Source organism: Pteronotus mesoamericanus, unplaced genomic scaffold (genome assembly GCF_021234165.1).
Source record: "Pteronotus mesoamericanus isolate MK-2021 breed Mesoamerican mustached bat unplaced genomic scaffold, CSHL_Meso_final contig_1205, whole genome shotgun sequence".
Classification (NCBI taxonomy): Eukaryota; Metazoa; Chordata; class Mammalia; order Chiroptera; family Mormoopidae; genus Pteronotus; species Pteronotus mesoamericanus.
This window is the reverse complement of record NW_026555044.1, coordinates 68,210-83,611: the sequence shown is the minus strand read 5'-3', so window position 1 is coordinate 83,611 and position 15,402 is coordinate 68,210. Positions and strand designations below refer to the sequence as shown.

General features: G+C 52.7%; 1 protein-coding gene across 1 annotated transcript in view; it reads right to left on the bottom strand.

Moving 5' to 3' along the window:
* The window catches only part of FAM174B (family with sequence similarity 174 member B), a 28,441-nt gene extending 14,418 nt beyond the window's left edge, over positions 1-14,023 (bottom strand). The window contains exons 1-2 of the mRNA XM_054585173.1: positions 13,686-14,023; positions 587-718 (exon numbers count right to left, since the gene is read on the bottom strand). Of these exons, the coding sequence (XP_054441148.1) occupies positions 587-718; positions 13,686-14,023 (470 nt within the window). The remainder of the gene's footprint in view (positions 1-586; positions 719-13,685) is intronic.
* Positions 14,024-15,402: the final 1,379 nt, after the last annotated feature.

Sequence of the window (15,402 nt, the reverse complement as noted above, 5' to 3'; positions counted from 1 at the left end):
CCTCCTCTCTAAGCTGTGCTCACCCCCAGCTCGCACACTGAGAATCCCGCACATCCTAAGCACATCCCAGAAGGATCCAACACCACACTCCCTCCTGAAGTCACACCACCAAGCTGGCCTTTCCCTAGGCTGGCTGGAGGAAAGGCCCCTGGCTTTCGAGTTTATTCGTAAAGGCCACTCTCGCTCCCTGCTCTGGGGAATGAATTCAAGAGAGGCTGAGAGAGAAGTTTCCATTTTTGTGTACAGTGTGTGACAGACGGGGCTGCTCAGACCAAGTCCCTCACAGCAAGCACATGACTGGCTCCATGTCTGAAACTTGGCCTTCCCTTTCGCCCTGTAGATCTGGCTTTTCATTCAGGAACAGTGGGGAGGAGCCGTTTCTCTGCAAGTGCGTCCTGCCGGCTTCCTGCGCGCCGTGTGCTGTCGTAGGCGTCAGGGCCGCTGCCCCGTGCACAGCACATCCCCAGGTCAAACACTCGGCCCGAGGACAAGAACACACGCCTGGCCTTGTGGGGTTGTCAGAGGCGAACCGCCCCACCACCCCAAGTCCGGGAGCCAAGGAGGTAGCTGCTGTCCCCACCTGTACCTGTATTTGATGTCAAATACTGTGGAGTCCTCATCCTCGTCATCTTCTTCGTTCAGTGGGGCCATTTCTACTCGCTCGGCCGGAGTGGTGATGATGTCATACTTGCGGGTCTTCTTCAACCTCTTTCCCGACCTGGAAGAGAAGCGCACTGCTGAGAGCTCCACAGTCCCCACTGAGGCAAGCCACACTGCTGTCCCCAGTCTGGGGGCCAGGAGACCTGGCAAATACCCCAGCTCCTGACCTTGACAAGCCTGGCGGTCCTCACTCACAAAACAGAGATGATTATACCTGCCCTGAACGCTGGCAACCCCGGTAACCAAGATAGATAATAATACCCAAATACAATATTTTTAAAAGGCAAAGTTAATGCAAGGAAAATCCGTGATGAACAAAGGATCAAAATGCCCCATGAGGACAGGATCCAGCCCTGCACCTGCACAGGCACGACGCACCCCGTGCCCCCTACTCTTCCCTTCACCCGGCTCCGGCTCTGCTGTGTTGGCTGGTCACTGCTTCCAGATCAGGTGGCCCAGCTGGCATTATGAGCACTGCCCTGGGGGCCGGCCAGGTGGGATCTGGGTCAGAGCCTGGCCACTTTCGACCAGTGTAGTCAAGGGCAAGTGAGTTAATCTCCCTAAGCCTCACTCTCCTCATAAATAAAATGGCATAAGAATAACATCTGTGCCCCCTCCACCCAGGTGAGGGGGGATTAAATGAGATGATGCATGTAACAATCCTATACACAGGAGGCTCTCAGCAAAAATGACTGTTAGTAAATGCAATAAACAAATACAAGTGTTATAGCCTGTTTTCTATGGCCAGGACTTGTAAAAATGAGTCAGTATTGTATCCATCATGAGGATTTATGAGGCTACTGCATTATAACACTAAGCTTTTACCTCTGAAATAATAGAGGACCACTGTGGGCCACACGGAAAGTGCTGAGACAAGGCCTTCAGTCTCCAGCGTTGTTCTGTCTGCATGAAGGATGCAACGTTTGTCAGGGAATGGCTGACCGTTCACGATGCCACTGGGAACGCTGCTATTATTATGACTGCTGATGCTCTTTGCATTTATCCCTCCACTCTCCTGAGCTCGTTCCCAAATGCCTTGTCTTCTCCAGTGTCCCTCCTTTTTAAGTATATTCAGTAGTGTCTATGAGAAACCAGCCAACCCCCAAAACTCATAAACGGGGCATTGAAGAATCATATTCTCTCAACATTCTTCCTGCAGACTGTATGCCACTCCCGAGGGAGGGCAGGTCAGAGACACCTGCGAGAGCTCTTTGTCCTCGGCATACAGAAACTCTGTAAGTTCACAAAACAAGGAAAACACAAGTTCGCTCTCCAAGGTTCCTCACAGTTTTCTTAGCAACATCAATTTGCTCATCTTACCTACCTAGTATGATTTACCAACAACACTTCCATGGTCATTTGAGTTCTTTGGGTAGAGACTCTGGGAAATAGAAAGAAACGAGCTATAAACCCCAATGAACCCTAAGTCTCATCACAGAACAATTTGTCCTCCCTTTTATCACTGGGGAGGGAAGGGGGTGGGAGAGAGAGAGAGAGATGGGTGTGAGACTGCTTGGATTTTGAACACAGGCTGGAGCATAATGCCAATGCCAAGCCTGGTGACAGGAGATAAAAGGGGCAGCATAGCCAGTCGCCTCCCCAGTGGCCCTGGGACAATGGTATTTTGGGAGCAGGCTTTGTGCAGGGGTGTAAATGCTAACTGTATAAAAACACCATTGGTCCCACATTCTCAACATTAACAGATTCTTGATCTACCTCCACCTCCCTACAAAGGAGTGAATTAAATCTTTGCATCCTGCCCTAGAGGACTTATGATCCCTGACGAAATCCATCTCCAATAATGGATAGGGGACATTTAAGCCCAGAAGTGACTCCAAATGTCACAGGCAACCGCAGACAAAGCCACAAGGAAAACCACCCATCCGTGTGCCCTCAAGACTAGGGTCAGGCTCGCCACACGCAGACCCGCACACCACACCCTTCTCAGGAAAACGGGCCCTGTCTCCACCCGATGACTCATGGCTGCTCGGAGGGGCACCTGGCTTTGCAAAGGCGAGAGGCAGGCCCTTCTGCCGGCTGCGCCAGGTGCCTGAGCCGCAACACACAAAGCCGAGGCCTGGGGCAGCCCCTGTGGACGCCCAAAGAGAGCGAGGGCCCAAGTTTCACATCTCCTATGAGGCCAGCCCCCCTTGATAACTCTCTTCTTCACCGAAGCCGGGCTGGGCTGGGTTTTCAGTCACATACAACCTAAAGGAACCTAACTGCCAAAGGGTCATCAAGAAAGGAAGGCAGGGTTGCCAGGAACGGAAGACAACGCCACTGGTGCTGAAACCACCCCGTGATAACAAATACCATCGTGGGGCTTGTCTGCATTTTCATAATGAACCTCCCACATATAAACATAAGTGTCCCATTTCCTCAAACCTTCTAGAACCCTCGGACTCTTTCCCCGCTCTGGAAACAAAGAACCATACACATAAAAGTGCTTCTATGACGATATGAAAATTTTTGCTGCGGGCTCCCTGCGAACAGGTTTCTCAGAAGACAAGTGCCCTGGTGGCGGCTCCTCACCGGGCCGTTTATGAGGCCGGTGGCCTGAGCAAAAGCCAGAGGCTCTATGGTCATCAGCGTCTCTCCAGCGGCAGTGGGTCAGCCTTGTGGACAGAGCCCTCACGTCACCCAGAGACGCATGCAGCTTAAGGAAGAAGCTCTTGGTTCCAGAAAGAGCCCAGGTGTGGAGTCAGACGTGGGTTCAAAACCCAGTGTTTCTATACACAGGCCTGTTCCCCACACACATGGATGGGGGTGGGGGGACTGAGCAGGAGAGCGGCTTCGGGAAACTCCTGGGCAAGGCACTTCCTGAAGGAGGAGGAGGAGGAGATGGAGGAAACAGAGAAGGGAGATACATCGCTGGCTCAGCCTCAACAGCATGGCCCCTTTGGCGCAAGTGCTCTTTCCTGGAAGAAAGTCTTGCTACACCAGGAGGCCTCAACAGAGCGATGGCCGTGGTGGACTTAAATGATGTCCATGCTGCGCTTCACAGGATCAGGCAAGACCAGGGATGTGCTAGAAGAGACAGAGGATCCTTCCCCTGGAGCCAAAATACACATTTCTAACAAGACAGAGGAGAAGTTCAAAATTCTTTCACTCTGAAATGCAATCCTAAAGCCAGGGGGGTTGTTTATTCGAAGGCCCTTTCAACAGCTGGTCAGCAGCAGGTCCCCAGTGGACACTGGCAGGCACCGCTTATGCAAACACACAGGCGAGGCAGCGGAGCTCAGCTGGCCGACTTGGAGAGAGGCCTGCCTTCCTTGCCCTCCCCACAAAGAGAACCAAACAAAACAAGCCTATAAGGGTTAGTTTGTGATTGGAAGTTCAGTTTGGGGGTGTGGTGGCCAGATCCACAGCTGGCACAGCCAGAGACTGGGGTTCAGATCTCAGCCCTGCAATTCCTTTGTCTCAGTGCCTCTGAGCAAGTCACCAGCCCCTATGTCTACCTAACAGGGCTCCGGCCAAGCCTTCCTGAGCACAGGTGTTTGGGAGCCCGCCAGCCTTACCCCTGTCCTGGGGCTGACCCCCCACCTTGTGGGGGCCCCCCCGTTCCAGTACCAGCACCAAGTCAAGTGAAATGACTCAAAGTGCTACGTCACAGCTCAAATGCCCTAGGGCCCCATAAGCACAGAAAACCAGTGAAGAGGGCCTGGTGTGACGCAAACATTAGGACAAACATGACGTCTGGCCATTTGGCAGCCAACTCTCTGTTTTGAGTTGAGGAGATACAGAAAGTGGTGCTCACAAACCCAGGGACGAGACAGCAGCTACCCAGCTTCCACACAGTACTGCCCTGCGGAACAGAGGCCCTGCATCTCCAGATATTTCTACTTATCAAGAAGAGCAAGAGATCTAGATTTTGATTTGAAGACTCCCCCTTTTTTAGTGTTCTTAACTACCTCAGTCAAAAAACACTGTGCAGATCAAAACAACACAACCACAAAAAACTTACCTGTGAGCCGTCGGTTTGCAACCTGTGACTCCATTTCTGGGCCACGGTGTACTTGGTCGCGAATGCCAAGCACGAGTGACACTGAATAATTCAGCTAAAGACCCTGAGCCCGGAGAGCTGCCATGATACACAGGTTCAGTCAAGGTCTCCCTCAAATCTGTTCCCTACCAGTTCAATTGCAATCTTAGGGCACCGACTGCTGTTCACACAACCTGGCTGCTTCCCTCTCCTCTTGGGCACTGTCCCTTTGGGATTAACAAAGTGGCGCCATGTGAACTGACCCCAACAGTTGCATCTAGCACACAACACACAGTGTGCCTGGTGGGGTTTATGCTTCATACAGGATCATGCAACGTGGGCCAGGCAACCCCTCAAAGCTCAGTTAAAATTTTTTAGGGCTTTTCTCTGTAACATCACAGCATTTTGCCTCCATTTGCTTCTTACCTGTGTTTCTCTTTCCCTCTCTCAACGCCTGAGGGACAAACCCGACTCTCATTCTTCTAAAACAAAGTAATCATACCCCGGGTTTGGCCTGTTTGAGGAGCCGTGTGAAATACGGCAGCAGCAATGGCCCAAGACCTGTTCTTCCAGCTCTCAAGTGTGTTTGCAAAGGGCTGGGTGCACTTCGTTTTTGGTTGAGGTCAGTGGAGAAGGGTGAGGCTCAGAGGGAGGAAGGCAGCCTCTAGGGGCGGCTCCGTTGGCTCAAGGGCAGCAGCAAGATGACCGAGGAGGACTCTCTGGTGAACCCAGGGGACGCAACCCCACCTGGAAACCTGGTGTTGCTGTGCTTTGGGACACGCGTCATAAGTGACCCTTTCAGCATCTCCTTGTCTCTGCCACATGTCAGTTGCCACCCACAACCCCCACTTCAGGGACAGTTGCTTCTGGGTCGCAGCTCCCACACTGCCGACCGCAAGCCCAGACGTCCAGCTGTGTGGCTGGCACTTCCGTGTGCAAATTCTACCTGCACGTCATCATCTCGCACCAAGCCTTCCACCCTAACTCACTAGTCCTAACCCCCCCACCACGGACCCCACTTCAGGCCCGTCTGGGCATCCTGACACGTTTCTCTTCCTCCACTCAGGCCTCCATCCCTCCTCCTGGTGCTTCCAGCACCTTCCACAGCTCTCACCAGCCATCCTGGGTCTAAAGCCACCCTCTAAGTATTTCACTCCTGTACTCAAATCTTCCACTTGCTCCCCTGACCCACGACAAATCCCAAAATCCTCCAGCTGGAATTCATATCTTCCAAAATCCGCAACAGGGAAAGGGTGAGAAGGCTGAATTGGACGTCAAACTCCTGCCCTTCACCAGATGCATGGCCTTGAGCAAGACACTTCATCCTTGCGCCCTGATTTACTCATCCGTAAAATGGGGACTCCAACACGCCAGAAGAATGAGGGAACACCTAAACGAAATACTTAGCACAGAGGCTGACTGGTACACAGTAACAGCTTCATAAATGATAGTTGCTATTATTACTGGCATCATCATGATTCTAAGTGATCGTTTGCTCAAACCCTACCCGCCACGAAACCTGCTTGGTCCATCGGGCCCTAGAAGAATCTCCTCTGCCTCATGCCCGGTCAAGTCCAGACCCTCCTCCCCACCTGCCTTCCGAGGGCACTCCGTACCCCTCCAAAGCCCCTGGGCCCTTCCTTTGAGAGCTTACCTAGTATGGCTTTTGATACATGACTCCCCCTTGTGAACCGGATTGCTCCTTATCTGCCCCGCAGCAGCATCCAAGGGCACCGTCCTTTCTCCCAGACTGAACTGGAAGTTCCCTTGCCTCTGGGTGTTCCCCGTGGCAGCCCCTACATTCACAGGAGGTCCCATGAAATACACTGGGAAGAACTTAGCCATTCAGCCATGTTTTCTCCCAGGTCCTTGGCTGGGTACTGGGGACAGCCAGCTTGCCCAGTTCAGAACCCAACGCACCACATCTTGGAGGCCCGGAAAGGGCCAAGCTGAGCATCAGAACCACTGGGCTTAAGTCCAACTTTTCCTACAAACTCACTGGGTGACCTTAACAAAGTCTTTTCTTTCTGAGCCTCAGTTTCTTCACCTGCACGATGGATGAAGGGAGGGAGGTCAGGGCAGTCCTGAGTGTGAGGACACCTGCCACCTGAGAGGGGACAAGACCCCGTGGCCCTCCCTGTCCTGAGCGCCCTGCCCACGCTCTTTGCCACGCATGCCTCTGTGCCACACTGGCCAACAAGTGTGAGTCCCCTCCTCACTGCACCCTCAGGAAAAGAAATACCAAGTCTGGATCCCTGACAGAGTGCCCTTAGACTCAGCACAGGTTTTTAAAGGGAAACCATGACAACATGATTCTAAATTCATGGTCCCAGAAATTCCCTTTGCAAATGGTTAGAACCAAAACATTAGCCATAAAACCAAAACACTGCACACAACTCAGGAAACAGCTGCTTAAATCCAGGAGGGTTTCCCTCCCGTGACACCTTCCCACAGGAGGCTAAGCACTTAAGTAGGTACATGGGCACGAGAGTATACAGGTAAAGCCAGATAAGCCAGAGGGCTCGAGGTGAAAATAAAGAGCGATTTTCCTCCCTTTCCAAGTTGATAGAAGAAATCAGTGGAAGGTCTCAGGTAATCACAGGCCTGTTAGTAAGGACACCTCCTGCATCCTGGGAATTCAGCAGTCAAGGGAGGTTCAGTACAAGGGGTCCTATGTGCCCAGGGAAGATCTCACAGCCTAAGGAGTCACCCATTCCGTTTTTGAACAGTTCAGAAATAGATGCACCTGCCTGGTTCTTTGGGCCACATGGCTGTATCCTCTTTTGCAGGCAAGACCAAAGGTTGGGTGTAAGTTCTATCTGTTTTCAGGATGGTGCTTTCAAATACAGTAGGACATTTGGCTGCTTAAAGAGGAGCCAGGGACTTGGTGAGTCCGCTTCATTCTAAGCATCCCAGGAGCCCCTGGAAGCGTGCACTCTGATTAGCAGTGGGAAGCAGACGCCCAGGAAGGTGCAGCCACTGCCTGCACCAGGCCGCCAGCAGGCCTCGCCGCTGGAGCTCTCCGGGTTTGTCCGCCTGGCACTGCTGCTATCTCGGGCTGGATCGTTCTTTGCAGAGGGGGCTGTCCTGCGCACAGTAGGTGTTCAGCAGCATCCCTGGCCCCTCACTACTAGATGCCAGTAGCATCCCCCTCCTCAAGCCACGACAATAAAAAATGTCTCCACACACTGCCAACCGATCCCTGAGAGGGGGACAGGGAAGACCTGCCCGGGTTCAGCTGAGAGGCCTTGTACTTCCTGTGAGCCATGGCTTTTTTTTTTTTTTTTTTAACTTCATAGAGAACTGAAAAAAGGGAACACTCTCTACCCGCTTAAAAAAATATATCTGGATGGATTTCTGATGTATTAGATTTCTTTACCACTCTCTCTTCACTGTGGCACATACAATTAAACATGAGGGGAGCTGGATGAAAGTGATCAGGAGGTACCACCTTCCAGTTATGAGGCAAATCTGCACGGCGGAGGCGATGCACAACGTGATGACGAGAGCTCAACACTGCTATGTGGTACATTTAATAGCTGCTAAGAAAGTAAACCCCAAAAGTTTTCATCACCCAAAAACACCCAGTTTTAAAAAATCTGAGATGATGAGTGTTAACGAAATTTATTCCACAATATATGTAAGTCAAGTCATTATGCTGTACACCTTAAACTTACACAACACTGTATCTCAGTTATGTCTCAATACAACTGAAGGAAAAAAATCAACGAAAAGTTTAAAAGAAAGTAAGATGAATATGTTTCACTTCTACAGCTTTTCCCCCCAATTCACAATCTTAAGTCAGCCAACATTGACCCTCCTGATGTCGAACAAACTCCAGTCTCAAAGTCACAGAAAGGGGCCTTCTAACCGTGACTGTGCCTGAAGCTCCAGTTTGTTAAAACAATACCAACATACTAATGAGCAATAACTAAAAACGTTGCAGAATGGCAACTTTCCCCAAATCCTAACGGCTTTAAGCTTTTGTATTTTTTTTCTTAACTCCCATCCTACTATAAATGTCAATACCCAGACAAAGGGGCATTTGGGGGTGCCGGGCTAAGCAGGAAAGTGTCCGTTCCTTTCCAAAGGCCTGGCTGAATAAAATAAGCGAGCTTCCGTGCCTCCAGCACCTGCAGGGCGCGGTGCTGTGCGTCTCTGCCCCGAAGCCTGTGCGACAGCTGGGTGCCTGCAGATCACCTAGAGTTCTCCTTCCTCTCCGTCCCCCAGGAAGCACCAGAACAAACCCTTCTTTCAGATAAGAGGATTTTACAGAGCTTTTGAAACAGGAGGTGGCTGGGCATATAGCCAAATAGAGATCTGGGAGAAAGGTAGACTGGGCAGGTGAGCTGGGAGACCCGCCAAGACAGGGAAAGGTTCCCCCAGAGGAAAGGAAAGCGGTGGTTTCAGGTGGCGGTTTCTGACTTGTCTCCACCTTCTTTGTCAGACACCGAAGAGTAAAGCTCGATCCCCCCAGATCTCAGAGGGAGGAGTCAGGCCTGAGAGAGCACGGGCGGCAAAAGGTACTGTGCACGGGCCAGGGGGCGCTATCCCTGCATCCATGCTACCCCAGCAGACAGTCCGACACAAACAACTGGAGGAATCAAAGTCTTCTATTCACTAGACATGGCCTCTTCGTTGATTCCCTCCTAGCTCTCAAAAACATGTCAAGGAACAGACACGAAGGGTGGCTGCATCATGAGCGGGGCAGAACTGTGTGTGCAGCGCGCGCGCACGTACTCTCACCGAAGGGCACTCTGCCGCCCAACTGCCTTTCCCACCTTCCAATTTTGTCTCATCTTAAAAAAGTTTCCTTAATGATTAAAATACACCAAAGAGTACACATGATTCTGCAGACAGGGAAACCTTATGGATTAACAAGCATGGGAAGACACGGCTACTCTACCTCAACAGAAAATGGGGAAATGCAAAACAAAGCAATGAGCTACCACACCCTACCCATTTGGTTGCAAAACGTTAGCACGTCTGATGATACTAATAAATGCTGGATAAGATGGGAGGGTCTGAGAACCCACAGGCACTGCTGATGGGAGGGTAAACTAGTATACACTCAAGGAAATGACATATGTGCACCCTGGGACCAGAAATCCCACTCTGAGGTGTCTACCCAGGAAGCTATTGCACAGGTCCTCAGGAACACACGTCCAAGAACGCAGAAAGGAGCCAAGTGTATAGACAGGGAGAGAAACAATGAAGAGATGTCCACTGAAAGGGAATTCAGACAACGTAGAACTATGTCATGAATGATAAAGACATAATAAATAGTCTGTACATTCATGTGTATACATACACACACATACATAGACTTCTTTGCACATTCACATATATATTTAAATGAGCTCACACCAAACATGTGTTTTATAGCCTGTTCCAGTCAATAATATATAATATTGTAAAAACATCATTATTAATAGCTACACAGTATTCCACTAAGAGGATTACCACAATTTCTTTAACCAATGCCCAATTGTTGGATACTTTGGTTATTTAAACCTTTTTGTCATCAAATACAATTACTCTGAATTTCATTGCCCATGCATCTTTGCTTCCTCCTCTAATTAATAAAATGAGAAGCAAAGAACATGTATCACAGTGAAAAATGTGTGTGCCTTAGGAACGGAATTGCTTGGTTAAAGATGTACATGGATAATTTTCACTACAACACACATTCTTTGCTTCTAATTTTAAGAGTTTCCTTGGATCCACATTTTTTTCTGTTGTCTGGCAAAGTATTCCTTCAGGGAAAACAGACCAACGGGCTAGGATTGCCACTTAATATGCAACAATACAATACTCTTCCTCCCGTTTCCATATTGTTAAAAGAAAAAATGAAGGGCCACCATTCAGGCAAATTCCTACCTCACAGGTTTCTGGCATCAGCCAGGCACCCAGTCACAGTGGACATTTTAAGAAGCAGCAGCAGTGTGAACTACTTGGAAGTTCAACGTTCATTTGCTAAAATATCTTTATTAGATGAGAGCTTGTGCCTGGAGCCACAGTAGGTGTTCGAGACACAAATGAGTGTGGCCCAGCCCTGCTCTTGGGAGCACTCAGCCTCCTACGGCAAAGAGTCATGTTCAGTAACTCTGTTGACGCCACGCAGGAAAGTCAAAACTGCAGTGCGCTCTGGGGGCACTGGGCAGCCCGGCCAGGCAGGCTTCTCACGAAAGGCAACGCAGGAGGGCAAACAGCAAGGGGCTGGCAGTGCGGTCTTGGTGACAAACGGAGCTTCAGGCAGAGGGTCAGAGCGGGGCAGGACACGCAGGCCGAAGCCCACAGGACAACGGTGAGAGCCCCCGGAAGCCCGGGAGGGCTGGGGCAGCAGACAGAGCCGAGACAGGGCTCAAAGGGAGGCAGGGCCTTGGTCAGGAAGAGCCACCTTGCCCACACGCTAAGAAGAGGGGGGCGGGGGGAGCAGGGACAAGGCTGGTGGCAGAAACACCAGCCGGAAGGTCATTTCTGTGGTTCAGAGACCAAGCAGGGATTCAGGGCGGGCAGAACGCTGGCAGGTGGAGAAGCTTCCGTGGGTGAAGGGGTTGTGGGCACGGGGGAGGTAGCCTCAGGGAGAGTGGGCGGAGAATGGCCAGGAATGGTAACTGGAGAGAGAACAGGTGAGGAGGCTGCCCAGCCAGTGCAGCAGGCCTTTGGGACCCTGACGGACTGAGCCTCAGAGGACCGTGGAAAGGGGAAAGGTCACAGAACAGACCCCCGAGCAGCGTGATGGGGCCTCGGCACTGCCTCGGCCATAGACTTGTAGAGCACTCCAGAATCGAACAGAGGACTCACACCACGCCCTCGGACACAACTTTCTCCTTTGCCAAGGAGCACATGGGCACTGTATACCATCTGGGCCCTTCCCAGCTATAAATGCCCTAAGTTCCTGTCTACATCAGCAACCAGGGTGGCAGCTGTCCTCCTGGAAACCCACCCCAACAAGACCCATCCGCCCAGGGAGAGGAGACAAATCACGCCCATAACTGGCTTCTCTGTGAAGCCAGAACCGTCTCCCAACACTCTGCATCCAAGCCAGGGAGGACCCATCCCTGCCAGGCCTGGGTGCTGCTCTTCCACTCAGACACGTGGCTCGGCGCCCTCCCATCTGGCCGCATGCTGCTTGCTTTTCCCCCACTCCTGGATAATAAAGAGCGGGCTGGCAAAATAGTTCAAATACCTTCTTTAAAAGCACATGGCCTTATGGGCTCGGCGGCCTACTTTGAGCTAAATGTTTCAAACCTGCAGGCTCATAGTTGCTCTAGGCATCGCCGTTCACTCCAACTGAACAATCAGGGAGTCAGCAAAGGATAATGGAGTGCCTGCTGAATGCCAAGCCAGCGAGGGGGAGGGAGAGTCTGGGATGGACTGGTGACTCCAGCCCTTCAGGGCTGTCTCTGAGTATGGGAGCCGGGCACTAAACCCAGCATGAGAAGGGCTGGGTGACGGATGAACAGGGCGAGGGCGGCAAGAGGCCGCGGCCTCACCCAGATGCCCAGGAAAGCTACACAGGGGGAGAAGCATGGTGGCTGCATGCAGCCTTGGCAGGTTCATTAACGCAGCAACGGCCCGACCCAGGGGCAGGAAAGCACAAGCCAGCACTGTGGAGCGTGAGAAAAGAACCAAGTGACAGAGAGAAGGCACTGAAGGGCTGACGGCCGCAAGGTGCACTGGCGTCAGCTTATAAGGGCCCTGAATGCCATGTCTAGGTAACAGCTACAGGGAGCCACTGAGGTTTGCAAACAGAGAGGCGGGGCAGTGGGGAGGCTGGGGTGAAGAGGGGGACCCCTCAATCCCCACACGAAGGGGACCAGCAAAGATGGCCAGGATCCCAATTCTCTCTTCTCCATTTTCTTACGTCCACTGGCATTTAATCCTACAGACCCACAAGGAAGCACTTTGGTTCAAAGTCACACAGCAACAACAGTAAACCTGTGGAAAACGCCTCACCCTGCCCTTCCAGGTCTGGTTTCTGCTCCTGCCGCTGAAAATGCTTCCCTGGGGAGAGCAAGCCCCTGGCCCCAAAGCTCTAACAGCTGATCAAACACCAGAGCACACTGTGTACACTTGGAAGGGGAGGGAATGGGCAGTGAGTGACCCCCCCCCACACACACACGCACACACTCCACCTGGCAGCCCGCCAACAGGACACATCTGGTTCATCTCCCACAAAGACAGGGTTTCCCGGCGTGAGGACCCCCCTGCAGCCCCTGCAGCCCTTCCCATCTCACTACTCCCGGGACCCAGCACCCTTCCCAATTTCCCAGACGCTTTTTCTACGATCTTGAGCACCTACAGAAGCCTCTCCAACATCCCTTATGCCGGTGGAATTTGCAGTGGGCCAGCTCAGACAGGCAGGAGCACCCCAGAGTTATCTGTCCCCCATGAACAGAAAGTTTGGAGGCCACCAAGAGTCCCCAAGCATCCTGAAGCTTGGCTCCAATCCTGGGTGCAAAGCACACCTGCAACGTGGGTCCCGTGGACATCCCCACAGGCTAGACACTGCTTCTTTCGGGAGCACAAGGAAGGGAAAGAAAAAAGGCAGGGAGGGGGTGGGGAACCTCAGATCGAGGGAGGGAGGGGAGCAAGGTGAAAAAGGTTGAGTCGGGCAGACCTGCGTTCAAATTCTACCTCCATCTCTGAGTTTACTTGGATAAGCCAACATGCCCTGCGGGAAGTATTTTCCTCAGCTGCGAAATGGGTTTAAAAGTAAATTCCATGTAAGGTTATAAAAATTCAGAGCACTATCGTTAGTGTGAAGGATCAACAGAGTTCAAGGGAGACCAATATTTATTTTTTATCTATCTAGTTAAAAGAGGAGAAAATTCCTAAAACGTTACCAGGAAAACCCGGCGAGTGTACCACCGCAGGGCAACGGGAGCGGGGGTACACGGAGCACACCAAGGCAGCTGGGTGGCACCGAGCGGGGCAGTCATAGCTTCTGTGCGCGAAGGTGGCGCGGGCGCGCGGTGACAGCCAGCAGGAGCTGCAGGTGGACCTGCGGGGGAAGAAATGAGGCGGCTGGACCCACCTGAAGACGCGCAGCAGCAGGCAGGCGATGAGGAAGGCGGTGAAGGCGCACGCCACGATCACTGCCGCCTTCAGGGTGGGCAGGTCGCGGAGCAGGCTGGAGATGCGGGTCACCAAAGCGTCGCCGCTGCTATTGGAGTTACCGCCGCCTGCCAGCGCCTCCTCCTCAGACCCGGTCCGGGTGGCGTTCACAGGCCCCAAGCCCGGCGGCCGATGCTCTGGCTGCGGCGCCGCTGCGGACTGGGCACGGCTGGCGCGGGCGGCGGGCGCGGCCAGGAGCACTAGCAGCAGCAGCAGCAGCAGCGGCGGTAGCAGCAGCAGCAGCGGCACCGCGCGCATCGTGCGGGCAGGCGGCGCGGGGCCGGGCAGGGCGCGCGGCTGAGCCCGGGTCCTGCACCCGCGCCGAGGCCTGCACCCGGCGCTCTTGCGGCCGAGGCGGCTGCGCGGTGCTTGGCAGGAAACTGCGGCGCCCGGAAGAGCCCGCGCCGCCGCCACAAACACGTTGCACCGAGTCATTCGACGGACCGCGGCCCCACGTGGGCGGGGCAGGCCACCAGGCCGGGTTGCGGGCTGCGCTCGGCTCACCGCCCCAGTCGCCCTGAGGACCTGGCACTCCTGGAAGAAGTAGTAAGGGCCAGGCTCACTCTCCTGCAGGCTCTGGGCTGCAGTTTCCGTTTAATTTCGTCTCACAACCCCTTTAGGAGATAACTATTTTTGTTATTCTCCTTTAATAGTTGATTTAGGACCCAGAGAACCAGCCCCCAGCAACCCAGATTGTGCCAGACGGAGAACCCAAGACTCTGTGACCTGGAGGCAAACCCTCATTCTATTGATGGGGAAACCGAGATGTCTAGAGAGAAGTGGACTGCACGATGCATTGGGCATTGCCTACATTAACGCATCTCCCCAATTTCCCTGTCAAAAAGGGTTTCCTACCTCATGGCTTCAGTTATTCAGACATTTTGCACCTCGGCGTAGGAACTGGATTGGAATGTGCATTTCTGCATCCATAACTTGGCTGTGGACAGCAGCTGGGGGCTTCATAGTGTCTCCCTCCCAGGCTGAAGTTTCCAGGGAACTGCTGGGCTGCCTCTTATTTGCAAGCTAAATGATGCTTCATTGTAGGTTCTAGTGTGAGGTCCAAAAGTGGGATCCGGTGGAGGGCACAGAGAGCTTTCCGGGAGCCCCAGAAACCAAGCATACTGAGGGCTTCCAGTGTCTCCTTTCACCAGGGGGTGGATTCTAACAGAAAACTCTTCAGTGGTGGGTAAACAGGTAAAGGCTTATGACAAGAACTCAGGGACCTTAAACAGCTCCCTCCTGGACCTGACAGAGAAAGACACAAAGAAAGCAGAGTGTATTGGTAACCTATTATTGCCTAGCAAATTATCCCAAAACTCCATGGCTTAAAACAGTGCACATGTATCGTCTCTCAGCTGGTGTGCTTCAGGGTCTCTTACAAGGGTGCAATCAAGGTGCCAGCTGGGCCGGGGTCTCACCTGGAGACTAGAGTGGGGAAGGGGCTGCCCAGCCCAGCCAATACTTGCTGGCCAGATTCGGCTGTGCACAGGCTGCTGGCCTGAGAGCCTCACTTCCTCGCTGGCTGCGGGCCACAGGCTGCTCTCTGTTCCTCGCCATGCGGGTTTTTCCGACATGGCCCCTTGCCTCATTAAAAGGTGCAAATCTAGAGGGCAAAAGAGAGGCTGCTCGCAAGCCAG